The sequence below is a fragment of the Schizosaccharomyces pombe genome (genome assembly GCF_000002945.2).
Source record: "Schizosaccharomyces pombe strain 972h- genome assembly, chromosome: II".
NCBI classification, from domain to species: domain Eukaryota; kingdom Fungi; phylum Ascomycota; class Schizosaccharomycetes; order Schizosaccharomycetales; family Schizosaccharomycetaceae; genus Schizosaccharomyces; species Schizosaccharomyces pombe.
In genome coordinates this window covers 3,326,028-3,350,538 of record NC_003423.3, presented here as the reverse complement: position 1 = coordinate 3,350,538, position 24,511 = coordinate 3,326,028, and the positions used below count along the sequence as shown (strand labels likewise).

General features: G+C 35.2%; 10 protein-coding genes and 13 long non-coding RNA genes across 23 annotated transcripts; 12 read left to right on the top strand and 11 right to left on the bottom strand.

The window, feature by feature from the left end:
* Positions 1-86: 86 nt before the first annotated feature.
* Positions 87-2,639, bottom strand: imp2 (F-BAR domain protein Imp2). Its single transcript, NM_001022312.3, has 4 exons — positions 2,490-2,639; positions 2,304-2,395; positions 566-2,238; positions 87-517 (listed from the first exon to the last, which is right to left on the bottom strand). The coding sequence occupies exons 1-4, from the start codon at positions 2,556-2,558 to the stop codon at positions 339-341; spliced, it is 2,013 nt and encodes a 670-aa protein (NP_596391.1). The 5' UTR covers positions 2,559-2,639; the 3' UTR covers positions 87-338.
* Positions 252-3,206, top strand: SPOM_SPNCRNA.6086. Its single transcript, NR_195436.1, has one exon. It is a non-coding gene; the product is annotated as a non-coding RNA (long non-coding RNA).
* A 176-nt stretch (positions 3,207-3,382) lies between these two features.
* SPOM_SPNCRNA.6085 lies at positions 3,383-4,094 on the bottom strand. Its single transcript, NR_195435.1, has one exon. It is a non-coding gene; the product is annotated as a non-coding RNA (long non-coding RNA).
* tam11 lies at positions 3,571-3,910 on the top strand (the record flags this gene model as incomplete). Its single annotated transcript, NM_001355811.2, has 1 exon — positions 3,571-3,910. Exon 1 carries the CDS (start codon positions 3,722-3,724, stop codon positions 3,908-3,910), a length of 189 nt encoding a protein of 62 aa, NP_001343169.1. The 5' UTR covers positions 3,571-3,721.
* Positions 4,095-4,096: 2 nt separating the features above from the next.
* SPOM_SPBC11C11.01 (U2-associated protein) lies at positions 4,097-5,977 on the bottom strand. Its single transcript, NM_001022311.3, has 7 exons — positions 5,863-5,977; positions 5,751-5,809; positions 5,624-5,706; positions 5,481-5,581; positions 5,008-5,441; positions 4,782-4,960; positions 4,097-4,731 (listed from the first exon to the last, which is right to left on the bottom strand). Exons 1-7 carry the CDS (start codon positions 5,924-5,926, stop codon positions 4,251-4,253), a joined length of 1,401 nt encoding a protein of 466 aa, NP_596390.2. The 5' UTR covers positions 5,927-5,977; the 3' UTR covers positions 4,097-4,250.
* Positions 5,978-6,173: 196 nt separating this feature from the next.
* On the top strand, positions 6,174-9,879 carry npg1 (GTPase regulator). Its single transcript, NM_001022310.3, has 8 exons — positions 6,174-6,835; positions 6,880-7,087; positions 7,131-8,029; positions 8,069-8,267; positions 8,313-8,547; positions 8,589-9,051; positions 9,098-9,553; positions 9,640-9,879. Exons 1-8 carry the CDS (start codon positions 6,621-6,623, stop codon positions 9,812-9,814), a joined length of 2,850 nt encoding a protein of 949 aa, NP_596389.2. The 5' UTR covers positions 6,174-6,620; the 3' UTR covers positions 9,815-9,879.
* On the bottom strand, positions 6,450-9,152 carry SPOM_SPNCRNA.6084. Its single transcript, NR_195434.1, has one exon. It is a non-coding gene; the product is annotated as a non-coding RNA (long non-coding RNA).
* dbp3 (putative ATP-dependent RNA helicase Dbp3) lies at positions 9,638-11,819 on the bottom strand. The gene has a single exon (NM_001022309.3). The coding sequence runs from the start codon at positions 11,786-11,788 to the stop codon at positions 10,199-10,201; it is 1,590 nt and encodes a 529-aa protein (NP_596388.2). The 5' UTR covers positions 11,789-11,819; the 3' UTR covers positions 9,638-10,198.
* SPOM_SPNCRNA.6083 lies at positions 10,835-11,039 on the top strand. Its single transcript, NR_195433.1, has one exon. It is a non-coding gene; the product is annotated as a non-coding RNA (long non-coding RNA).
* On the top strand, positions 11,415-11,814 carry SPOM_SPNCRNA.6082. Its single transcript, NR_195432.1, has one exon. It is a non-coding gene; the product is annotated as a non-coding RNA (long non-coding RNA).
* Positions 11,820-13,389: 1,570 nt separating the features above from the next.
* rhs1 lies at positions 13,390-15,529 on the bottom strand. The gene has a single exon (NM_001022308.3). It carries the CDS (start codon positions 15,427-15,429, stop codon positions 14,323-14,325), a length of 1,107 nt encoding a protein of 368 aa, NP_596387.1. The 5' UTR covers positions 15,430-15,529; the 3' UTR covers positions 13,390-14,322.
* On the bottom strand, positions 13,402-13,862 carry SPOM_SPNCRNA.112. The gene has a single exon (NR_149970.1). It is a non-coding gene; the product is annotated as a non-coding RNA (long non-coding RNA).
* SPOM_SPNCRNA.6081 lies at positions 13,514-14,021 on the top strand. The gene has a single exon (NR_195431.1). It is a non-coding gene; the product is annotated as a non-coding RNA (long non-coding RNA).
* Positions 14,223-15,449, top strand: SPOM_SPNCRNA.6080. The gene has a single exon (NR_195430.1). It is a non-coding gene; the product is annotated as a non-coding RNA (long non-coding RNA).
* acr1 (RNA polymerase I upstream activation factor complex subunit Acr1) lies at positions 15,454-16,993 on the bottom strand. Its single transcript, NM_001022307.3, has one exon. It carries the CDS (start codon positions 16,934-16,936, stop codon positions 16,184-16,186), a length of 753 nt encoding a protein of 250 aa, NP_596386.1. The 5' UTR covers positions 16,937-16,993; the 3' UTR covers positions 15,454-16,183.
* SPOM_SPNCRNA.1593 lies at positions 15,646-17,133 on the top strand. Its single transcript, NR_150486.1, has one exon. It is a non-coding gene; the product is annotated as a non-coding RNA (long non-coding RNA).
* Positions 17,134-17,555: 422 nt separating this feature from the next.
* SPOM_SPNCRNA.6079 lies at positions 17,556-18,107 on the bottom strand. The gene has a single exon (NR_195429.1). It is a non-coding gene; the product is annotated as a non-coding RNA (long non-coding RNA).
* rrp43 (exosome subunit Rrp43) lies at positions 17,594-18,857 on the top strand. Its single transcript, NM_001022306.3, has 3 exons — positions 17,594-17,813; positions 17,912-18,247; positions 18,354-18,857. The coding sequence occupies exons 1-3, from the start codon at positions 17,770-17,772 to the stop codon at positions 18,784-18,786; spliced, it is 813 nt and encodes a 270-aa protein (NP_596385.1). The 5' UTR covers positions 17,594-17,769; the 3' UTR covers positions 18,787-18,857.
* On the bottom strand, positions 18,812-20,766 carry dph2 (diphthamide biosynthesis protein). The gene is made up of 4 exons (NM_001022305.3): positions 20,562-20,766; positions 20,299-20,489; positions 19,572-20,250; positions 18,812-19,525 (listed from the first exon to the last, which is right to left on the bottom strand). Exons 1-4 carry the CDS (start codon positions 20,718-20,720, stop codon positions 19,043-19,045), a joined length of 1,512 nt encoding a protein of 503 aa, NP_596384.1. The 5' UTR covers positions 20,721-20,766; the 3' UTR covers positions 18,812-19,042.
* Positions 19,630-21,042, top strand: SPOM_SPNCRNA.1592. The gene has a single exon (NR_150485.1). It is a non-coding gene; the product is annotated as a non-coding RNA (long non-coding RNA).
* Positions 20,947-23,848, bottom strand: spp41 (transcriptional regulatory protein Spp41). Its single transcript, NM_001355810.2, has 3 exons — positions 23,493-23,848; positions 23,063-23,445; positions 20,947-22,942 (listed from the first exon to the last, which is right to left on the bottom strand). The coding sequence occupies exons 1-3, from the start codon at positions 23,545-23,547 to the stop codon at positions 21,626-21,628; spliced, it is 1,755 nt and encodes a 584-aa protein (NP_001342747.1). The 5' UTR covers positions 23,548-23,848; the 3' UTR covers positions 20,947-21,625.
* SPOM_SPNCRNA.6078 lies at positions 23,312-23,944 on the top strand. The gene has a single exon (NR_195428.1). It is a non-coding gene; the product is annotated as a non-coding RNA (long non-coding RNA).
* Positions 23,945-24,060: 116 nt separating this feature from the next.
* Positions 24,061-24,435, top strand: SPOM_SPNCRNA.6077. Its single transcript, NR_195427.1, has one exon. It is a non-coding gene; the product is annotated as a non-coding RNA (long non-coding RNA).
* Positions 24,436-24,511: the final 76 nt, after the last annotated feature.

Below are 24,511 nucleotides of genomic sequence, written 5' to 3'. Positions count from 1 at the left end.
GTTAACTTAGATTGGTAAAGATTTGATGTTTTTTAAGTTATTACAGAATTTTAGAAGCAAACGAGAATTACTAGAAATATTTAGGTAGAAAATGGTGCAATGAATGACAATAATTCAATCATTTTGAACATAATGCTATATATAACAATCGGTATCATTTTAATCTGCAAAATTCATAAAGATTTATAAGATAATAATCTTATAATGTAGATAACTTAACTAAACGTGTAGCATTCTAAATATCCTATAATGTAAAACAACCAAAATTAGAAATCTAGTATTTTAGATTTAAATGAGAATGAGAAAAGATGAGAAAATGCGAAACTATAATACGAAAGCTAAACCTCGATTTCACGAACAAAATTTGACGGAAATTGCCCACGGTTATGGTCATCCTCTCCAACGACAAATCCCTCCCACCAGCCGTCTTCATAAAGCTTAAGAACTGCAATGGTATCTCCCTTCCTGAAGCTTATCTCTTCGGGTATTGCAGCATCATAATCATATAAAGCAGATACTAAATTCAAGTTAGTAATTGTAATAGCGATGGACAGATTAGACATACCATAACCAAGAATACGTTGACCATCTGTACTTGTTGGATTATCAATACTGGTGTCACCGCCGTCTGTAGGATATGCAGGTAAAGAAAGTCGGTTAGACGTGTTTCCAGTAGCTTTTGTATTTATTGTATCATCAACAAAGGAAGAGTCCCGATCAGTATAAGGCTCGTCATCGGTAGGTGCAGTACCACTTGCTGGATCAACTCGAACACCGAAATCATAATTTGGCTCTAAATTTCCTGGTGTTAAGGAACGAGGAAGTCGGCTGGCATTCTGAGAAAGGGAAGAGGAAGGACGTTTTGGTGACCTACTTTTCCTCAATGTGAATGAACTTCGAGATCCATTCTTTCTTGAATCATAAACGGGTGAAACCGCACGATTCTCCATTTGTAGTACACTACCAAATTCTTCCTGAATTTGTTGACGCCGTGATGGAGTGTTAACATTTGGGCGGGAGTCCTCGGTGAAAGAAACAGAATTAGGACTTGGTAGAGAACCAAGTTCGTTATACCTTGGTGGTAGTGTATTAGAGTTAGGGAAGGCACCAGGAGCAGCAGGCGTAGGATTCTGTTTTGGCTCTTCTTGTAAAGAAAGATGCTTCATCTGTTCATCAGCCGCTGAAGTTAAAGGAGAGTCATTTCTCGGACTTGATAATGCATCCGGAGCCGTATTACCAACGTTTGGAGTCGAAGGACGACTCGTTAATTTAAACTTACTCAAAAAGCTTTTCTTTGGAGAGCTTCTACCATTTTGGGAAGAGTTAGAAGAAACAGTGGTAAGCGATTGAATTGCACTAGGAGTATTAGGAAGGGTATTTTCGAAGGACGACTCATTACGAGCGGTGGCAGAAAGGACGTATGGACGATTCAATGGCATGTTGTCATTTTCTATTTTGGTTTGGGCCCGCTGAAAATTAGCCTGAACCAACTCTACAGAATCATCGGGAACCTCGCCCTTATAATAGTCATAAAATTTTGGAGGTTGAGGAATTCCCGTTCCTGTAGATTTTGCGTCAATAAATTCCAAAACATCCTGAGAGACACTGCACTGTTCAAGATTTTTGCGAATTCGTTCACATGCTTGATCATCATTAAAGCAACTACGAGAGATAAGTAGTGTAAATGTCCACATGACGCTTTTCAGGAAATGTCTTCTTTCTTCTTCAATGTCCTGAAGTTTGTCACAGGTTGACCGCCATTCGTTGGTCCAACGAGCGTATGAATCTCTGACAGCTGCTACAGCTGATTGATAGTCAGAAGAACTAGCAGTGATAGCATTCTGAGTCTTGTTTAATTTCGCATTGTTCTTCTCTAGCTCCTTTCCGAAAAGCATGTTTTGCTGAGAAACATAGTAATTTACTTTCTTGCACAAGTAATGGTATTTGTCTTGAGCTTTAACAAGAGCTTGATGCTTGGAGAGTTTATCCTTATGAACTTTTTCTATCCCCGAAACGATCATCTTTTTCTTGTCCTTTAAAGAGGCAGCGTACCGCGTAAACGCATTTTCGACATCATCCTGAAGCAACTGAGAAATCTGCAAATGAGACTTTGCCATATTGTCAACTTCAGCTTTCATAACTTGGACTGATTCTTTGAGGCAACCAGTTTCCAAAGAACTGAAGGTTGTTCGAGACAACTTTGCCATTCGCTTGGCATAATCTTCTTCAATGTTCGCTCTAAGGTTGAAGTTAGAATAAACGATCATAGCATGTTAAACCCTGCTTCACCTCAAATTTCTCACCTTTCATGATAAAACGACCGAAGCTCTTCATTAATGTGTTTCACATCGCTAAAACGCGAAAGTAAAGCATGATAACCCTCATCATTTGCACCCTAATAAAGAATGTTAGTTAAGGTGTTGTGTTTAACACAAAAATCGAAAGTTTTGGCAGATAATGAGCTATCCACGTTGGCTTAGACACCATACCCAAAAGTAATTTGAAAAACTTTTATCAGGCTTTGCTGAAGATGCATTAAAGCTTAATTGTTGAGACATGTAAACGGAAAAAAACACGAATTAAGAGATTTTTCAATCTCGCCTTTATGGCAGTATTCTTTATTCGTATATGGTGGTGGTGTTGATTGTAAATGAAACTAACAACGAGGTAAACAAACGGCAACGCGTTGCCAGGTGCAGCTTTTCATGTCAACAATTAACAAATTTATCAAGAAAACCGATGTAATGAAGATTTTTCAGCCTTAAACTATCAAAAAAAAGCAATAGAATATTGCAGTGGAAAGATAAAAAGCCTTCAAATGCTGAGATATATATGGTGAACAATTGATTCATTCAAAGTCCACTTTATTCATCCTTGAGACTCTATAATTGTTATCTCTGTTAAGCGCACAAGTTTTGCTCACTATTTTGTATTGATTATGTGTGAATACTGTGATTTGAGAAGCGACCCAAGGCAGTCCTGAAAAAAAATACTTACCATAAACTCCGGTAAGCGAACTTATAGACTTAGACATTATGCTAATAAAACAATGATTTAGCATGTATGTATTTGCAGACTTCACGTTCTGTATAGCTATCTCCCGTCTCAAATCGTTTTACTATGTAAAATATTAAATTTTTGAATGGAATGCAACATGCTATTAATCAAAAACTTAATATACTATGCAAGCGGTTCAGGCGTACTGAAAAGTAATATTTTTTAGATAGCTCGATTTGTACCTGCAGCATCATTCGATGTGAATAAAAAATCGTATAATAATTTGTTTACTTAGTGAAATACACTAATCGAAAAAATAAATAAACACTAAAAAAAACATAAATACAACGTTTATGTGAGTCAAATAGATTAAACATATTCATTTATCAGGTACATACAAAACGCCCTTGTAATTCTCGGTTTTTCTTCCAATTTCCATTATTTTCAATCTTATTTTTTATTTCACGAGATCGCATTTCTTAATAACCCGACTTACGTCATGGGTTGGCGGTAGGGACGCTGATATGTTTACTATATATACAGCAGCCGCCCGGCTTCGGCGGTTTATTCTTTAACAAAACAACTGGTGATAAATACTCATTCTATCACACTTAAACACTAGGTGAGATTAAAGTTATTAATTGCTTTTGTCCCTATACATTTGCGAAGTTTTGATAATACGACCAACCTTGAATTTTTTGTACATCCTCTGAAATTATAAATAATGGAACGCGAAGGTAAAGAAGACGTTCGTAAAGCCGACCACAAGATTGTTTATGGTATTGAACGTGTGCGACATGGAATTAACAACTTTTTTGATGACGTTGGAAAAGCAGTAAAGTCGGAAAGCGATACTGCCGACTCCAAGAGAAGTGCTGAGGCGAAAGCCGATGAAGCCCCTGCTAAAATGTAGTGTCTAAAATTACAAGTACTTATACTCACTTTTAAAACATGATCCTCCAACTTTTTGTGATGCTGAACTTTACGATCTTAGCCATGCATGGCGAAAACTGTTTATATATCGAATTGATAAAGCCAGTTTGCACAGCAGCAATAGCATTCTTCGTCTATAAGTTATTCAATACAATGCTTGATGAAAGAGAAAACAAAAATCGTTGTCATTAAAGTATAATAGTATTACGGGTAGTTAAAAATGGATAAATTTAACATCAGTCATACCTTGTTTATATGAAAAGCGATATTCTAAATTGTAGAAGTGTAGTTCTTTTTTATCAATTGCATTCTTCTATTTTCTAGAATAAATCCTCCGCATGCATACGCATGCGCTTTGAGACGAATGTGCCTTGAGTAAAACTGGGTTTGAACTTTGCTTTCCGTTCCTCCGTAGGCTGCGGGCTTGAACTGGAGCTTGTTTCCGTACTCATTGGTATTTGCGATATGAATTCTACGTTTAACAATTCGTTTACATCGACAGGAATACCATTATACTCTTCGTCATCTTGAAGTCCTTCAGTCTCTTCAGAAATTGCTGTCCAGCTATTCTTTGTTTCCACTTTCAAAGCAGCAGAATTTATTTGTGGTGATTGAGGGGTATTTCCCGAAAAATTTCTCCATGCACGCTCCAGTGTTTCTTCCTGAAAAGCAATCCAGGTCTTCCAAACTTCTATAACCTTAACTACTTTTTTACAAAAAATATCTTCTTTTATTCTTCCTCCTAGTCGCTTGCTGAAAAGATATAAATCATCAAGTAATCTTTCAACATGAGGTTCAAAACTGATACGCAATTAATTTTCAATTCAATAGTAAAAGTTTTAAAACCATACCTAAATCGGTACCGCCAAACTAATGAAGTACCTGATATGCCGTTAAATAGAATGTCGTTCATTAAATATATCAAACTCAATTTCTTTTCACCTCTTTCATTTATGTAGTCATCGTCGTAAACTTTTGTATCATCAGTAGGCTGATCGTTAAAAAACTCTTTCAAAAATGCATCAGTAATCTACAATAAACATTAGCATGACGAATATAGTCTTGAAACAAAAATACCTCTACATGGTTATTGACATGTTCTACAGCAAAGCAGAGTAGATTTCCAATACTTCCTTTTTCACAATTCAATCCCTGTATCAACCACTCCAATTTTGCCCTGTCAAGTTTTGTCAATTTATCTTTATCCTGAGATTCATCCTTTGTCTTCGTTGAAGACTCTAGGTGCTCTGCGTTAGGCAACCGTTTTGGATGATTCGTGATTGTAGCTGAAATAAGTCGACCGTCAATTTTACAATTAGACAAATACTGTACGGCTTGTTCGGCATCTGAAAGATCTTGAAAAATAGCAATCCCTTTTTTCAAGTCTCCGGTTTCAGAAAAAATATTCACAGCAATAATTGATGAATACTTTCGAAGGGATTCTTTAAGGGAACCGTTCGTAGTCACGGGTGAAATATTGTCCATGTGTACAAAATATTTCATTAGATTGACTAACATATTTAGAATGTTATTCTGTTGAATGAACATACCTTGATCAACATCATTTTCATTAGCTATCTCTTCATTTTTTTCATATGCTTCATGTCTTAATAGTTCCTCCTGAAGAGTCAAATTGTTTCCGTGTTCATTTCTAATGACAGACTTAGTAATGTTATTAAAAGACCATACGTACTTTTGCTTCCTCCTTTCGTAAGATTGATTTTGAAGATATTTTTTACGTTCGCCTGCGAGAAAAATATCATCTTCGTCGTCACTCTGAACACATTAGACTTGATTAGGTTATTTAAAACTGATCATACATCAGATTCAATTTCTTTTCGGGCAAAATGTCGTCGCGTTCCGATAACGGGCCTTTTCTCTAAATTGAAAATTAGGCATTACTAAATTACCTTACAATCAATATTTACATACTCATATTGTACGATTTTGAAATCAAGGATGGATTTGTATTTACTCTTTCATTATTTTTCTTCATTCCTCCAGTCCTCAAATTGACTTTGAAAATTCATGAGCTTAGGCTTAGGACACAATGCTAGCAGAACAACGACAACGATTTGTACGAAAACAAGAAGACATCGATTCTTAAATCTATCAGCGCTGGATTTATAATCAACAAATTTTAGGAAATTAATTCACATATATAATGAAATTTCGAAATGCAGCAACTTCCCTTACAGTGGTCGATGTATCATTTAAAATACTACTTTTCCAACGTATAAGATGACAATAACATAAAATTTTATGTATTCTTAATTTTTCTACCAAATAATCTTGAATTTCTATTACGGACGTAGCTCGTTGAATAAAGATATTGTTAACATGATAAACCAACGATTAAAGGTTCAATGAAGTACATGATTGTTATATCTGCAGTGCAATCATGTCTACATTATTAATGCGGAGAGTTATCTTCCAAACTCGAGGTCAAAAAAATTTACACTCAAAACTGGATTAATATTAACTCGAAATGTTTGTTTATTTGCGCACTCATCTAAATTCTCTCAACTGTTTACGAATTATAAGAATGACCCTTTGATACTCGAAGTTCTATTTGGTTTGTTTGTTTGTTTACAAATAGTTAAATACGAGTTTGCCATAATAATAACGTATATAGCTCACTCTTCTGCAGAACAAATTTTGCAAAAAACATCAAATTGCATCCACTTTCAATGAAAATGTTACAGAATAAAGGGCCGTTGCAGGAGCTTACGCTTAATGCGATGGCTCCGAATGGTATTTTTCAGGATGAACCGATGATACAAAAATTTGAAAACCACTATGTTTTTAAAAAAGATATGAAGTCCAAACGCAATAAAGAAGTTAAGAATCAAATGAATGACTGGCTTGCCTATGGCTATCTTTGTAGCGTTCATGAAGCTAAAAAGTAAGTCTATTCTAACAATCGGAATTGACACTGACATTAAAAAGATGGCTTGAAGAGGAAACTAATAACGAATATCAGAACCTTGATGACTTTGTTGATGCACTTGTAAATGGTAAAGTTCTGTGTCAGTTAGCTTTTAAATATTATCCCAAGTTAGCTTCAAATTGGAAGCCACGTTATCAAATATCTGAAAGGAATACGGTTTACTTAAATGCATTCTTCCATTTTTTAGATTTCATTGGAATGTTTACTGTATGTTTATGTTATAATTATATCCATGTACTAACGTTATCAGCCATTTCGCTTCGAGACGAAAGATTTAGTTAGAAGATTTAATATTCCAAAAGTAATCTATTGCTTACACGCTCTTTCTTATCTTCTTGATTTTCTTGAAGTCACCCGTCATGTTCCATCCCTATATGGGAAGCTGCGAATTAAAAAATCCCAACTGAACACTGCAACAAAAGAGATTTCCTTATTAAAAAAAGCAAAAAAATTTCCAAACTTTCCGAAATTAAAAAATTTTTTCTGTTCCTATTCACATCGCCATGAAACAGCAACTTCTAATAAGCAAGTTTCCTGCTTTCGAGAAGTACCAGCGTGGATTAAACAATGTCAATCCCAATGTCGTGGTTTTTTAACAAGGAAATGTGTTAGTATAGAAAAATTAAGGCGCGATGATATGTCTGAGCGATTAGGTTGGCTGCCAAAGCTAGAGACTAAACTAAGCTCTATTTCTGATGAGGAAAGATTGATACTACTGAAAGAAAGCCACCAAATATACAGAAAGATGGTATCATTACATTTAGAGCTTCTTCATTTACCGCAATTGGAAATGTCACTTGATTTTTGTGGATTTAGTAGTGACGATTCATCTATTGCAATTTCCAGTCAGCTGGTTCCGCCGATACTCAACAATTTGATCTTTAAGCTTGAAGAGTCTCCTCAAATTTGGATATTAATAATATCAAGATTCTCATCTGATGGCATTGACAAAATTGATGTTCAAAACTTTATTCTCCTGATATTAAAATTCTTTGGCTTTGCAATTTCAGCTTCTGATCGAAGAAGTTTTCTAAATTTGATAATGTCTTGTGTTATGGTTTCTATTCAACAATCGTCTGCGGAAGTGGGACATTCGACCAGTGATTCTCTTATTTCGTGGGCCTCAAGACTGTTCACTAAAGGATTTTGGTACGCTATATCATTTGGAGTATTTTCTAATTGTTTCAGTTTGCAGCTTCAATCATTCTTTGAAAAACATTTAGGAAATGTAGTCGATAAATTTTTCTTGGAGCACTTATGTGAAACGACAATTGAAAGTGATGCAATGAGGGTTGTTACAGAGATGCTTGTTTCGTGTTATGAAAATAGGGAAAGAATCCCTAATGAACTTCCTATGGTATTAAAACAAATATATTATTCAAGATCTGTAAGTTTTATGTAATAAACTCCGATTTCTAACCGATTGATCTAGGAATCTTTTAAGCCTTCAGCTATTAAGGAATTTATTGAATACTTTTTGTGTGATCAGCTAATGAACTGCCTTTCAGTCTACTACTCAAAGTACTTTGAAGGGAAGGACTCGAAAAAATTCACTCTTGTAAAGCATTTTATGAACTCTCTATTCGGTAGGGTTAAACTTAATGAGCAAACTGAAATAATTTGGCATACTAGGAATTATAGAATCGTCGAGGCTCTTGTAAGAAAATGTACGTTTTGATTATTGAAGATAAAGCTAACGAATGCAAAGTGATTCATTTATCAACGCCTAAAATTATACCAGTCTACGGCGGAAGAACACTCAGTTGTACCCACAAAGACATCTTTGACCTTCAAAATATTCTAAGATATTGTGATGAACGTGGAGATTTTAGTTCATTTCCTTCTTTTAAGAAGTTAATATCATTACTCGGATCTCCGAAGCTGTTTAAAAAGCATGAAAATCAAATTTTGCTTCTGGAGTCAAAAAATGAAGTCATTCATTCGTCTTTACCCTGCTCTAAGTCTTCTTTATACCAACTTTCCTTAAGCTTATGTATTCCTCTAATTGAAGGCCACCTTCGCAATTCGTTGGAGGAAATACTTTTCGGGGTACCCACTGAGCTCGAAAACCAAAAGTTCATGTCAGTTTTAAGGAATGATAAATTAATCAAGTCCATTCATCCTGGTTCTTTATCAGGGATTTCAAATTCTTTCGTTAACTCGAAACACCCGTAAGTGGTCGAATTTTCAATGATATTTACTGATCTTTATATTCAGAATTGAGCAATGGCAGTCTAGATTAAGAAAAATATTACACCTTTTTTCCGGAAGAAATGAAGATATAGCCTCTTTGCAATGTGTTCTTCAATTTGGCTCAAGTGAACGAATTCACTTAGAAGACATTCAAAACAGCCATCGATATTTGTGCAGCTTGAAAAAGAATAATAGTCAAAAAGACATACACAGAAACCCTCTTTTAAGTCATGTTTTTGATACTAATACCAAAAGTTTCGACACTCTTAAGACTTTAAACTACAAGCATGCAATCTTAAAGAAGTCGATGGGTGAACTATACAAAATGGAAATGATCCACGAGTGCCCTAGACAGCTTTTTGGTCAAATCTTGGTAGTTTATCTCAATAGGGAACGAACCCTTCTGAACTTTTATCTGATTGAAAATTCTAAAACCATCGATGAAGCAACTTTGCAATTGACAGATCTCATTCAAGCTATGTAAGTTACCTATACAATTTACTGATTAAAAGTAATTTAGATTTACTGTTTTGATTTTATACATTTTTAAACTAATCAAAAATTAGAAAAACGGGAATTTATTATTTGAGGATGTTCAACCTGCCTTTTCATGTGAAGCAACTGTATACTTGGTTAGCACCAATTTCTAAGTACGATAGTGAAATTAGTTTTAATCAAAAAAAAGAAAGGAGGAAAACTTTCCTAAGCTTTGAGCGAAGGGGGAAAAACAGGAAGTTTTAATTATCCTATATTTGCTTGTCAATTTTTTTTACTTCTACTACAAATAAAAGGATGACTTTATCAACTAAAACATTATAAATTAGCCATAATGCTTGAGTAATATTAATGTTTAAACTAATATTGAGTGCAATTGCTTGCTTTTAAAGCATTATCAATATTTCCTTCGCGATTCGCTTGAATATTAAACTATTATGCCATGACACAATATATCATGAAAAAGAACGAATTAGTAACTTCAAATGCAAACTTTCAAAAGCCCAAAAACCTAGCCGAATTACCCTTTCTATATACCAAAATACTAGTAAATTTTCATAGCACCAAAAACGAATATGAAGAAAACGACGACTTTAGGAAACAACAACCGTTTCATACACCACTGACATTTTAGTCAAAAACAATCTTAGTAGCAGCCTTTACAGGAACGTCGACTACACGACTTCCGTAAGCATTAAGTTTGGGCTTGACAGCTGTTCCAAACTTGAATAGTCCTTCAGGAATATCTTGTTTGGCTTGACGAAGAACATTAACAAGCTCACCAGCATGTGACTTGTCTTGTGGAGTGAAAAATGTAATAGCAGTACCTTTTGTGTTGGCACGGCCAGTACGTCCGATTCTATGAACATAATCTTCTATAGTCAAGGGGAAAGTAACATTAATCACAAGTTGCACTTTAGGAATGTCCAAACCTCGGGCGGCAACGTCAGTTGCTACTAGTACGGGACATTTTCCAGACTTAAAGTCATTTAATGCTTGTAATCGGGCTCCCTGGGACATATCACCATGAATGCCCACCACGTTATATTTCCTAGCCAAGGTACCTTCAACTCTAGCTGCTTCTTTTTTGTACAAAACAAATATGAGGATTTTATCGTCTTTCCCTCCAGAAGAAAGATGCTTTCTGAGAAGATTATCAAGCATTCTCTCCTTGCTTCTTGGGTCATCCAGAATTTCAACAATCTGTGTGATATTTTGGGAAGCAGCTAGTTCATCACTTCCAATAGTGATTTTAACGGGATCCTTTAAAAAGGTAGCAGCAAGAGCGCGAACGGATTCAGGCCAAGTAGCACTGAAAAAGACAGTTTGTCTGGATCCATTACGAGTGGGATCTGGGGTATGGCTGATGATGTTACGGATATCTTGTTCGAATCCAGTGTCAAGCATACGATCTGCCTCATCTAAAACAAGGTAACCAACTTGAGAACAATCAATCGAGCCATCGTTAATCAGATCCAACAAACGACCAGGGGTACCAATAATGACACTGGCGTTCTTGGCAGCCCTCGCTTGCTCCGATTTAGGGGCGCCGCCATAAACAACCACAGCTTTTAAGTTGGTACCTTGAATAAGACTATTGAGGTTTTCATACGTTTGAATGGCTAATTCTCGAGTAGGACTAACTACCAAAACACGAGGGACAGACTTGTTATCTGACAAACCATTGAGGTATTGCAAAGCAGGAATTCCGAATGCAACAGTCTTACCAGAACCGGTTTCAGCAATTCCTACCACGTCTCTCCCAGCTAGTAAATAAGGCCAAGTAGCAGCTTGAATAGGCGTAGGTTCCTTATAATTCTTTAAACCCTCGCGTAACTTAGCTGAAACGTCTAGTTCATCGAACTGAAGAATTGGAAGTAAATTTTCAGAGGATTTAGGATCCGCAAAAGAAATATTATGCTTCTTAATGTAACGGTCATACGCTTCTTCATCATTATGATTAGAAGCGTTAGCTGAGCCGATCGCGGGTTGTGCGATTTTTGCTCCCTCTTCCGCATTGATTTCTATCGATTCTTCTTTAGTTTTTGATTTTCCTTTCTTTGATTTCTTTTTATCCTTTTTTGAAATTCTATCCTTGTCGGCAGAGGGCTTATCTTTTTTATGCTTCTTATGCTCATGCTTTGATTTCTTCTCCTTTCGCTTAACAGAAGCTTCTTCATCCGCCGATCTTTTTAACTCTTCCACTGATCGTTTCGCCATTTTTAAAAGGAAAGCTTTGAAGAGAAAGGTTAGAGTAAAAATATGCAAAAAAACATTTTCCTTCAGAGATATTAACGTAGTAACCAAGTAATTGTTATCTATGCTTAACGATATATACAATATTAAAATCCTAAAACAAAATTGCATTACGTTCTTTTCGCGCTATGTAAGCTATTGTATCCCAGATTTTTTTTGTTACTAACAAATTGGTCTTGTAGTACGAAAGATAATGCTCACAAAATTTAAATAATTATAGATTAAAAAAAATCATTCTTTATATTTTCATTAAAAAAATATATCCAGCTGGCTGTTTTTTGTTTGATTGTAGTTGTTTCATTATATTACTAGAAGGATAATAGTTACTTTTTGTGATAAGAATATCTAATAAGATTATATATAGGTCATTAAAATCTTTACCACAGTATATTGTTTTAAAAAGCCGCTAACAAGCTAGGTAAACAGAGGCAGTGAGTGTGTTTCGTTATTAATTAAATTTATTGTTTCAAAAAATTATTATCTGTCTAAATAATTGGAAGCATCCTGTCAATTGGTTTTTTACTAATTACGAAATTTATTAACATAATTAGATTGGACAGAGATTGGGTTGTGTTTTGAGAAATAAGCTAGAAGCAGTGAAGTAATGGTTGCGCCCCATTATTCCGTTTTAGAAAAGACTGTTGTCTGTATGTATCATGGATTAACTTATAAATGCAGAATCCTTTTTGATCATCTGCTATTAAATATTGCCAATGTATTATTAACATCGGTTAAAGAAATACATAAGGGTCCAAAGCGCTTTTAGGAGTAGGAAGCTAACTGCATATTAGAATATATATTACCATTGGAAATTGCATAATTAAGAGGTATGGATTTATATGATTAGAAGTCGCAAGACTTTCTACTTAATCTTTTAAAATCTACAAAGCTGTTTTGAAATGATTGCCATTGCGTTCGATGTGTGTAACCTGATACTTGAAGTAGAAGTAATCGAGTATAAAATTGATTTATTTATGTTTTTTAATTAAATTTGTGTTTCATTAATTTAGCTAAAACCAACTAAAGAATTTCAAGAGTCATGGGTTTTCTGGCTTGATATTTAACTAAGTAAGGTTTATTAGTATAAATTTGGAAGTTTTTTACAATGTTCGAATAATGTTGTCTCTCTCGAGTTTACTATCAGACATATTCTAAAAATATTAATTGAACAAGGTTAAGTGCCTATCGCGGTTAAGCAATAGAGGCGAACCTAATCAATTTCCAAATTGTCTATAGATTTGCTATCTCGTGTAATTTAGTTACGGATGTATGGGAGACGGATACTTTTTTTTTTACCTCCTAGAATGTCAATTAACTAGCATTACTACATTCACGATTACTGACTACTCTTAATTTTTTTTTTTTAAGAATCTTCACCATATCTATTATTTGTATTCTAATTTTCTTTATATAATGTTCACCTTTTAAATTTCTCACATATAGCGAACAACGCTTCCGAATCGGTAGTAATTTGTACCAACTTTATGCGAGCGAAATAACGGCCAATAAATGTTACTATTCATTAACTTAAATCATCACTAATTAACATGAAAGAGTACAATGAAGTCCAGGTTTGCTTTATATATGTGAATTAAATACTATAAATTATTAATAAAAAAAATAATTTCTAACCAAATCTAGTTTATCAAGTAAAATAAAATTGATTTTGAAATTTGGCTACTTAAAATTTTAAAAAAATATTTACATCTTTATGCTGTTGATTCACCCCCCTGAAATAAATCCAGATAAAGAGCACGATGGCCTGTGAAAGACAAAACTTCTGCACAGACGTAATATCATAAAAACCAACAACCTAGACTCAAATGCGATTGACCATGCCGTTTGCTGTGACAAGAAGCATGCGATGCACTCAAGAGTAGTATACCCATGTACGATAAGAATCCCCTAACTTTGATAGTTCAAACTAAATACCAATAGAAATATCTAACTCTCCCATTTTTAACCACTGTCCTCTCTTTTGTCAAGAAAATGCAAAGATTTATCACCATAAACCTATGTGCCGAAAGTAATAGTCAAGTAACTTGACATTTTCTTCAATCCAGAACCTTCTCACAAAACAAACTATTCAACCAAGCAAAAACCCTTCCCACACTCAAAAGTTCTTAGGAAAAAAAACCATACCTTTAAGCAACGTCGACAATTCGTGAAACACTTTTAAAAAACATAAAAGTGAAAGCGAATTAAAAAATTGCCGGCAACTTATTTAACAAAAAAGTTACAATTTTTCTGTTTTCCATTTTTAGAAAATAAAGAAATATCTTATGCTCACAATATTAGGATAGAAATCATCAGCACCAATATTAGATTTCCTTATCTTATTCGAATAAGTTTCCAATGAGCGCTTTAAAACAACAGAATGCCCACAAATGCAAAAGAATTAAAATTATAAAGTAATAGATCACAACCTTCAAAGCTCAACCTATAAATAAAATACTATTCCGTGTCCAAGAAAGTTCCGCATCAAGAAAATGTAGCAATTACCACACGTTGACACCTCCAAGAGTACTGGCACAGGGAGAAGACCAAATCTGAGAACTTAAAGCAGAAGTTGAGTTATGAGATTTAGATAGAGAGGAAGACAATCCAGACATATCATGATTGTTCCCGCTGTATTCTTGCTTGAAGTCCAAACTTAGTGTTGGTAGTGAAGAAGAAACAGAAGAGCCAGTGGACTGCGGAGAATCAGCAACAGCAGAAACATTGTTCACTGCTGTAACTGGTGTGGCATTTCCATTGGCAGCCGGTGGATTTGGAGGCCTCAGCGTTTGGTCAGTAGGAGTAGAACTATTACTGAATGCGATCTCTTTACGAGAAGGACGCGTACCGATCGGAGCTATCGATGAAGGTCGACGACGAGAAGGAATCGATAAAGATTCCATGTTAGCGGACTCTATGAAAGAAGAGGGCGTAAAGCTATTTGAAGCAGATTCAAACAACGAAAACCCAGCCGATTTTGAAGAAGAACGCAATGAAGAGGAGAGATTAGAAAGCCCACCAGATGGTAAACTAGCAGCACCGACAGTATTGTAAGAAAAGGAGGAGCGTGTCGGAGTAGCAAGATCATAATACGAAGAACGTGAATGATGAGCACTACTAGAGAGCAAAGACGTTGTGGATCTCCTGGGATGTAGTAATGAGGTACTAGCTTGTGAACCGAAATTGGAAGTAGCATTACCTGGTAACGAGCTTCCGAGCATGCTGGAACCAAAACCACTAGAACCGACCAAACCACTTGCCGGTTCAGCAGGAGACGTACCCAGCAGATTAGAGCCTGCAGTAGGGGTGCTCGAAAGTGTGCTTTTTAACAAACCAGAGCTGGGAACATGACTCATTGAAACACTGCCATTTAAGGCTTCGCTCAATGCACTCGTCGAAAAGGGGTTGTTCACTGAGGAGGCAAAACTATTTTTTCGACGAGGTGCAATCATACCATTTTTTACGAGATTGTCATAAGCCGATTCAACTTCTTCAAATTGACTTACAAAAGCCAAATCGTCCTCTGGCTGAACAACATTTGTTGGACCGAGCCCATCCCAATAAGAAGCGGCCGAAAACCAACTGTTGACTCCATCTACAAACGACATAAAGACAACTCGTTGTTTTTTTGAAATTGGCCTATTTTCAAAGTTTTAACCAAACGTTGTTTACTTCAAAAAAAATTTCCTGCCAATTGTGGTTTGCTTTGGATAGGTTCCTTTCACAGCGTTTACCAAGGAGCCGCTCCCAATATTTCGCTAACTTTTGTAATCGATAGTCTATTGTAACTGGGTTGCCATCCGGCAACTGTTCGTTCTTCGCTTCTCTATGACTTTTTTACTATTTCCGTAGTATTTGTTATCACTTAATCTCCACATTTTTTCTACATCGGACTTCAAGTTACAGTACCACGTGCCGCCCTTATTTTAAACGAACACACCATCAGCTTTGCATAGACTGTTAAATAGCTTATACAATTTAGTAAAACTGTGTAACTTAGATATATTGGAAAACAGTATCATAACAGTAAAGATTTAACCTCAGCAAATACTTGCCACTTCCAGTTTAAAGTGTAGGATGAACTTGTAAGCATGATAAAGTTGAAACAATATTCTTGTTGCGTAGAACCTTTTTCCTAGATCAACGCAAAAACAAAATAACTTAAAAAAAAAGAAAAGAAATTCGGATGCAGAAAAACTATATGTGCAAATACGGCGGGAGTTACACAAATAATTAAACATATACATCAGCCAAAAGATGTTTACTGGAACATTAATTGTTGAGACTTACGCAGATTGACCTGTTCACAGATGCGTGTTTTTTTTCAAAATACTCATACTTATTAAATTTCCCACCAATTTCTTAATCCTCAAATTCTATCGAGATTTCTGGGTTAGAGTGTGAAACTTTTTCAATATCAATACTAGGTTGTAACGACATCTCTTTGAATAATGATTGACAAGCTCTTGTACCATTGCCCAATGCAAGAACGTCTGCTTTTTGCGACGAGGAAAACGAACCGTTTGTGACTCGAGCAAGTCCGTAAAGAATCTTCCAATCCATAGGCTTTACACGTGATTGCATGCTTTTGCTTCCCTGTTCTTGTCGAAAAGTATCAACCGAATCAAAAAGGCGTTCCAATTTTATCTGTAACCTTTCAACCAAGTATCGGAGGCCATCCGGATTAGGCAGTTCCTCAGAAGAAGCCATTCTACCCAACTTGTGTAATTTTTTTGATGCTAAACGCACAGCCAAATATGCAGCCTCTTGGCGAAACCTCGAAGCCGAGGTTCCATCAAAAAATGATTCATCGGGGATGGAATGAATTGTAGGCCATACTGCACGTAGACGTGGTGGAATCCTTCGTTCATAACCGTCCAAATCGCTTTGCAATTCATTTCGACGAGTTATACCAGCTTTATAACTGCAATAAAGTTGAATACACAAATTTTTCATCTCAGATCTTCTCAGTTCGGAAACAATTTCTCGATACTCTATTAGCTGTGCGTATAGAGCATCTTGCTTTCGCATTTCTTTTTCATCCGAAGTATCCTGAGAAGAGGAAATATCCTCTTGACTTCCTTGCTGCTCTAATTCTTCCTCAGAATCATTCATAGCATCATTTCCTCAGAAGGTTTAGCATCCGGCTGTTGTGTTCGTAGGCTAGAGGTTAAGGAAAGGTCATTGTACCTGGCGCGATATTAAGTGTGTTTACTGACTTTTTTTTTTAATTTCCTTTAACTATAATCTAATAGAAAAAAACTTTTCCTTTTTTTTATTAATATAAGACTTTTGCTTCGTCTAACAACCGATAAACTAAGAGTGTGCAAATTTTGAAATATAAACATGCACCCAAATAACTTACTTTAATTTAAGAGCTATATATTATGCTACTTACCAAATTCCGTATGTATTCTGCTGACTTTTAATTGTTTAATTATGCCTTATTTTCTTTAACCATGGATCATTGTAAATTTTGTTATTTTACCTTTTTTTAAAAAAAAAAAAATCAGTAGAAAAGGCCTTAAATAAATTTTTTTCGAATTAGCATTTTTAAATGTTAATTATGTGATCTCTTTTTTCAAAATCGTTTAAACGAATTGGGATTTTGTAGCTAAAATTCAAATGAATTATCAATCCTTAATTGAAATTTGCACCGAATATACCTTCAATAAATTAAAAAAAAACCAAGGAATTTAAACATTTTAAGGACCTCACAAACCTTTTATTTACCATATAAGTTTTTCATACTTTACTTCGTACACCTATTTCATCCCTCTACTCCATTTCATAATTTCAACCTGTAGACAAAATTCAGCACATATATCGAATTCTTGTGATTCATATTCATTTTATATATTTTTCAGTATCGTTCTTCAGTTATTTGGTCTTTCTACGTTACTATATCATTTAGCTTCGTTATTGAAACACTACATTCTTTTCACATCATGAAAACTGTTTCGGGGGTAAAACAGCTTTCATTTACACCTTCGTAAGTTGCTCTTTGATTTCTTATTCTATCTTTTTTAGTGCTCTGTTTCCTTTTCACTTTGTTTTTCTTTGTTACAGTACTAACATTTTACTGGATAGAATTTTTAAGAAAATCACGCCTGAGCAGTATTTATCACATCTTCTTAATCAGGATGTTCGATCAGATGGGCGGTCTGTATCAGAATTCAGAGAAATTGTAATTAATGATAATTGCATATCTACTGCTAATGGTAGTGCTATCATTCGAGCTGGCGAAAATGTCTTTGTGTGTGGAATAAAAGCAGAAATTGCTGAACCTTTTGAAAACTCTCCCAATGAAGGTTGGATTGTTCCCAATCTTGAATTATCACCTCTTTGCAGTAGCAAATTTAAACCTGGCCCTCCTTCTGACTTGGCGCAAGTTGTCTCGCAGGAATTGCATCAGACTTTGCAACAGTATGTATCAAATTATTGGAATTTTTCTAATTTTCTACCATACGTTTCATTTATTGTTAAACTATCATTTAGAATATTTAGTTACTTTTACTAACAACTTATACAGATCTAACTTGATTAATTTACAGTCCCTATGCATTTTTGAAAAAAAAGCAGCCTGGGTATTGTATGCTGATATTATTTGTTTAAATTATGATGGAAGTGCCTTCGATTATGCATGGGCAGCTTTGTTTGCCGCTTTAAAAACTGTTAAATTACCAACTGCTGTTTGGGATGAAGATTTAGAGAGGGTTATCTGTGCTTCTACCCTTACAAGACCAGTTCAATTAAGTACTGAAGTTCGTTCTTTCTCATGGTCAGTATTTGACGACAAGTTGTTAGCCGACCCTACAGACGAGGAGGAGGACCTTTCAACTGAATTTTTGACAATTATGCTTAATAGCTCCAAAAATATTGTTAAGATAATAAAGCTTGGAGGCACTCACATTCAACCCCTTTTATTAAAAAAGTGTATTGAGGTTGCAAGGTCTAAGTTCTAACAAATTTTTGGGTTATCAAGGTGTATAAATTTTGAAAGTTTGAAAATATTCAAGTTCGTTTTTAATGCTTGAAACGTAATATTGATCTTGCTGTAATATAAAATACTATAGTCATAAAGCTAATTGATTTTCAAATGCTGTAGGAAATTTTTTTTATATAACTTATGAACCCTGTTTATCTCCTTTAACCAGTAAACTTTTTTTTGTCAAACTCTAAAACACAAGCATAGGAAGAATGATCAACTCAATACCCGATTTATTTACCAAAATCACGTTGAATCTTTTCTTTGCTGCCTTCACCAACATATCCTTTGGCGATGCCACTCTGTCCTTCGTATAATTTACTAGGACCTTCTCCTTCATCTACACTGTCAAGTCCCGACCAAGATTTTGACTGAAGAAACGCCGCTGCTGGAGAGTAAACCCCGTTCACTGCAAGACTTCTCATGCCACGCTTTTCTATAGAGGCTGAGGACGAGTCATTATTCTTTGCATCGGCAGTCTCAAGAGTAACGTCTAAATGTCGCATCGGGGTTGAATTCACAAACTTTCCAGTAATCAGACTAAAGTGTGGCTCTGCACTTTCTTCAGTCAAGACTTCACTTGGTTCTTTTGATTGTTTGCCTTCAGATAACTTTAGTACTTCATCAAACGACAAAATAAAATCGTTGTTCCAAGACATATCCGACGACAATGCTTTTACTAACTCAAATGGCGTTACAATAGGCCGGTAAAATTCCTAAAAAATCAATTGTCAGTAAAAAACAGCCAACATAATTACATACCTTGCTGTCTATTAAACTGTTTTCTCCACATGCTATCAATACGAAGCATTCAATTTCTTGAAAATTTGCGAGTTTCGCAGGATTCAATTTGCCAACTGCAAGCATATAAGGCTTCTTTCCAGCATTTAAAATCATTTTTCTAAGTTGATTCAAAACATGTAAATATCGATGTACTCCTAAAGTACCTATAACAATTCCAATGACTCCTGCATCTCGACATCTTTGAACCAAGGCATACCTTCGTCGAAGCTTAGCACCCGTGAAAGATGATTCTTCAACTATTTTATTCGACAATGGATCAAAGGACAAAAACTGATTAACCAAAGAATAATGAGACATAAGAATTGAAGACAAAGTTGGAGAATCTGGTCCAATATAAAGCAAAGTCATATCTTGCAAAGACAGCGACTTCGGTAACGAATAAGTTCTGCCAGGAATAGTATAGGAAGTAGATGCCTCTTCTAAGTTCGGCTCAATTCTCTCTTTAAGGTGTGATTCATATACATTTTGGTAGCCAAGAGTTTTCAAGGACTTAAGGATTGAGTCTTGCGCATAATACCAACGAGTGTCACTAACAAGTAAAATATTTTGATCCAAAGGTATCGTTAAGCATTTTTCCAATTTATGAAGATTAATAGGTAATCTTCCAAAAACATAAAGGACAGGAAGTCGAGAGGTCCTAATAATATTATCTGTTAGCAACACAAAATTGCAAAGATTAACTTACGGCGATAAACACGCTCTTCCATAATGAACGATAGCATCTGCAGACATATGCTCAGCAGCTACCTCATCAACACAACAGCTACCATAATTTGTGTCTGCTAAAATCTGAACGTTTGCTTCAACTAAATTCGTGAGGATAGAAGCCACTTTTCCAGAATCGGCTAGGTGTTCATCAGGAAATTGAAGAGCAACCTGTAAAAATAGTTAATAGTCAAATCGCTATGTCAATTGTATAAATTTTTCCAAAAAAAAAAAAAAACATACCGAGTTATAATTTCCAGATTTAATAAAATCAACAGTTCGATTTATTTCATACACTTCAACCAAATCTCCTTCAATTTTAACGGTTTCGCCAATTTCTTTTTCTAGAATTGCTTCTGAATTATCACTTAAAGGTACTGGAGCTGATAATTCAAAAGACATATTATAGACGCGAAAATTTATAATTGTTGCCTCCACTTGGTTCTGCGCAAAAAAAAGTTTGCTGAGAAATGTATTAAAAGATACCAATAGTTGGATGATAAGCAATATTGGATTATAATTACTTTTGATACCCTTACTGATAAATAAATAGTATGAAAAAGTGCCTTTACCGACTATACTGTTTGACGATTAAGATTACAAGTGTTGTTCCCAATGGTCGAAATATTACATCTGCAGTGAGCATATATACTCAAATAATTGTATAAGTAATCAATGAATAAATTAAACAAAGAATTAACTAATATATGAATGAACATTTCAGCGAAATGACAAGGCCGAAGAACTAAAAATATGCATCGCTGATGCGGTAATTTACTATTCAACAAAACGTAAAAGAAAGATAAAGTATACCGTCGAAGTTGTAGGACAAATATACGAACGAAACTCAAAAGAACCGTATAGGAATTTTCAAAACACTTATTGATACCACTAAGGACAAACACGCAATCGCATAAAAAATGTATCAATCAAAATGCAGAACATGCTCTAATTTTTTTAATAAAGTAGCTTTTTGCTTCTTAAAACCCTCAAAAAATCTCATAATCGTTCTCAATCTTTTTCAGAAAAAAAGAAAGAACAAATGTTTAACAGAAAATTACATCTGATAAGACGATTAGTGAAACATGAAAAGCTAAAGAAACAATATAGTTTAATAAACAAAAGAAACCTTCGGTATTACCTGCTTTAATAGCAAGTATACAAAACAAAGGACAAAGGCTGTAACGATTTTTGACAAACCACCATTTTATAGTAGTCACCTCAACATTAATCGAAACAAAAATATCACAAATACACCAATGCTTAGACGAACGAAATATAAATATAAATATATATATATATCTATATTAATCACTTTTAGCAGTGCCATTTTTACTTGAAGATCGTTGAAACTCAATTTTTTGACCAGGAGGAGGAGGGAACCCCAAAGCATGTGATTTCTCATCAGAATTAGTAGGAGTGGGTTCCGACATTAAATTTGGTTTCACTATTGGAGGTAGACTAACATCTGGTAAAGAAGAAAATGAAGGAGACGGTGTTGCCAAGTTGGGAGATTGGGCTTGGCTATAATTGTGAGGAGGAAGTTCGAAGGGTGGAAATTGAGGAGATCCCGATTGGGCGCCATCATAAGGAGAAGAGGGTGTGGTGACAGCATTTCTTTTATTGTAATAAGGAAACTTTCGATGCTTGTCTACATTTTGCGAACGAGGACGCATAGGTAATGCAGACATACCAGTCCGAGGCATTTCAGATGAAATCTGAACATGTGATTCTGACATAGGAGATGAAACAGCTGATGGTTGCATAGAAGGTGCTATTAAATCTAAAGGCATCACTTGAGAAAGTGAAAAATCCGGAGGAGCATCCGCAACATTACCATTTCCGCTGACTGGGGTAGGTGTTTCTGACAAAGCTGAAAAAATCGAATGTGTTTCAGACTGTGAAATCAATGGATGCAGGGAGTTCTGTGATTGTGAATGGGATTGGTTTGTAACAGCAGAATCAGAAAAATCAAGGTGAGGCAAAGCTTGTAATCCGTCTATGGAAGCCAGTCCCGGAAGCATTGCATTCTGTTGACGCTCCAATTCGTACTGCCGCATAGCTGCATCATGTGCTTCATTATGTTCCTGCAAAGCGGCCAATTCGTGTTCAGGTTGAGGAGGTTGAGGAGGCACAACGTCAGTAAGCGAGCCTAAATTCAAACCATCTTTACTTTTAGAGGGATCAAAATCGATTTGAGTCAATAAGCTATGAATTAAATTAGGGTCTTTAGCAAGAGCATTAAGTGCATTGTTGATAGCGGAACCTTGTAAAACAGCATTTGCTGATGAATTTGTCGCTAGCAAGTCCAAATCAGGTAATAGTGATTGAGAATTCGCGCGGGAAGCATTACTCGACTGATTTTGGGACAAACAAGCACGCTCTTTTTCTTTCCGTTTTGTATGACGACGAGTAAATTCAGCTTCAATCCAGTTAGTTTTCTCAATGCTAGGTTCGCTACCAAAAAGTTTTTTAGCCTTTTTGTTAACTCTACAACGTAAATCGTTGTCTTTGTTTCTCTCCTCATTTTGTTCTCTCCAACGTTTTTTGCGCTCTCGATTTTCGGATCGAGTTTTTTCAGAGGAGGTCATTTTCCTCGGAGGAGGGTGTTCAATAGCGGCAACCTTCATATAATAGTCAGAAAAGTTTCATTAAATAAATAAAAATAAAAATAAATTTATTATAACTATACATCAAACGGATCATTTACTAGTTCTACCAACTTGGTTAAGATAGTATCATACCTGTTGAGCGATATAAAAAGCAGCCGCAGAAGGGTCATTTGGATCAAATGTAAGTCCAGAATTATTATTGTTTGATGCGCCAAGATTTGACAAGTCAGGAATAGCTGAAATCCCCAATGATTCCAGAAGTTCCTGGGTATTCCCCGAAACCCCTAAAAAGGCCTCCAGGTTCAACTTTGTCAATCCATCTTCCGTCATTGTAAAACACTTAAAAGTGCATGCAAATATTATTACTGCCGTTACACCAAACAGCAAATCGAGTAAAGTTTTGATGTCGGTGTAGTCATCAGCCAGGCAGTTCCAAGCCTTGGGCACCAAACATCCAACGAAGTGCTCCGTAGCTCCATATGTTCTCCGTTCACTTTGATAAGAAACCTTCAGGTCTGCATGAATCGTTAAACTCGTCTACCAGAACGTAACGTAGATTCACTAAAAACATATGTGTAACGAATGCGCAACAAATAGTCCAAATATACAGCTTTCATTCTTTCATCCAAGCGGACATTAAGTACTAGAATAAATCATAATTCGCCGCTATAAACCATAGTCCCTTATTCTTTCCTCATTTAGAAAAGACTGCTGGAGGTTTGCACGATTTAGGATTGTTCAGTAACAAAATACTGTTTATTATCTTCATTTGCACATACAGTGTGCTAATATATGTACCATTTACATAATTAAAGATACGCGTGGAGACTTCAGTTAGGATTTGAACATCGCGTAAATCAGGAATTACGCGTTTTTATTTATCGGAAACATGACTATAGATTTTGTAAACAGAGTCTTGCCCAGCTGTATACCAAAGTTCCGTTTTATAAGTATTAAAGCAACGTCACAAAGCAGTCTTCTGTGACTGAATTCTTGACTGCTTCTTAACGAATTCATACTGCACTGCAGTTCTTAGCTGTTATGATCATCACTATCTATTTTAGTGTGGTAGCTAACGACAAGAGTAAATTTAAGCTAATATACCATGCTACGTTAATACAAGCGAAGTTAAACGAAGTTAAAAAATCTATGTGTCACTGTACTTGTCAAATCAAAGTTAGTTATGACAAAATCGTTACTAATTGCTATTTAATTGAATCCATAATAAAAGCATTAATATTTTCTTTACTAGTAGGTAATCCCTATCTCTTTTCATTTACACATATGGATGTAACGCTTAATGTGTTTTGTGTTCCATGCATCGCATTCACAGCATGCAGCTGATTTTTTGTAGTAATCAGCCATGGCTTCTGATTTATGATTTATCAAATCGTTTACAATTCCACATGTGTTACATTTTGCGGTAAATTTGCTTCATTAATCAAAAAACGTAAAGTATTTTAAGCTCCTGCCGCACTAATTTAACAAACAGAGATTTCACTTCATAACAATAATAGAATAAGACTATTCAAAGTTTTAATCGATGTAGAAAGCTAAATTAAAAAAATTCTGTAAAAGTTG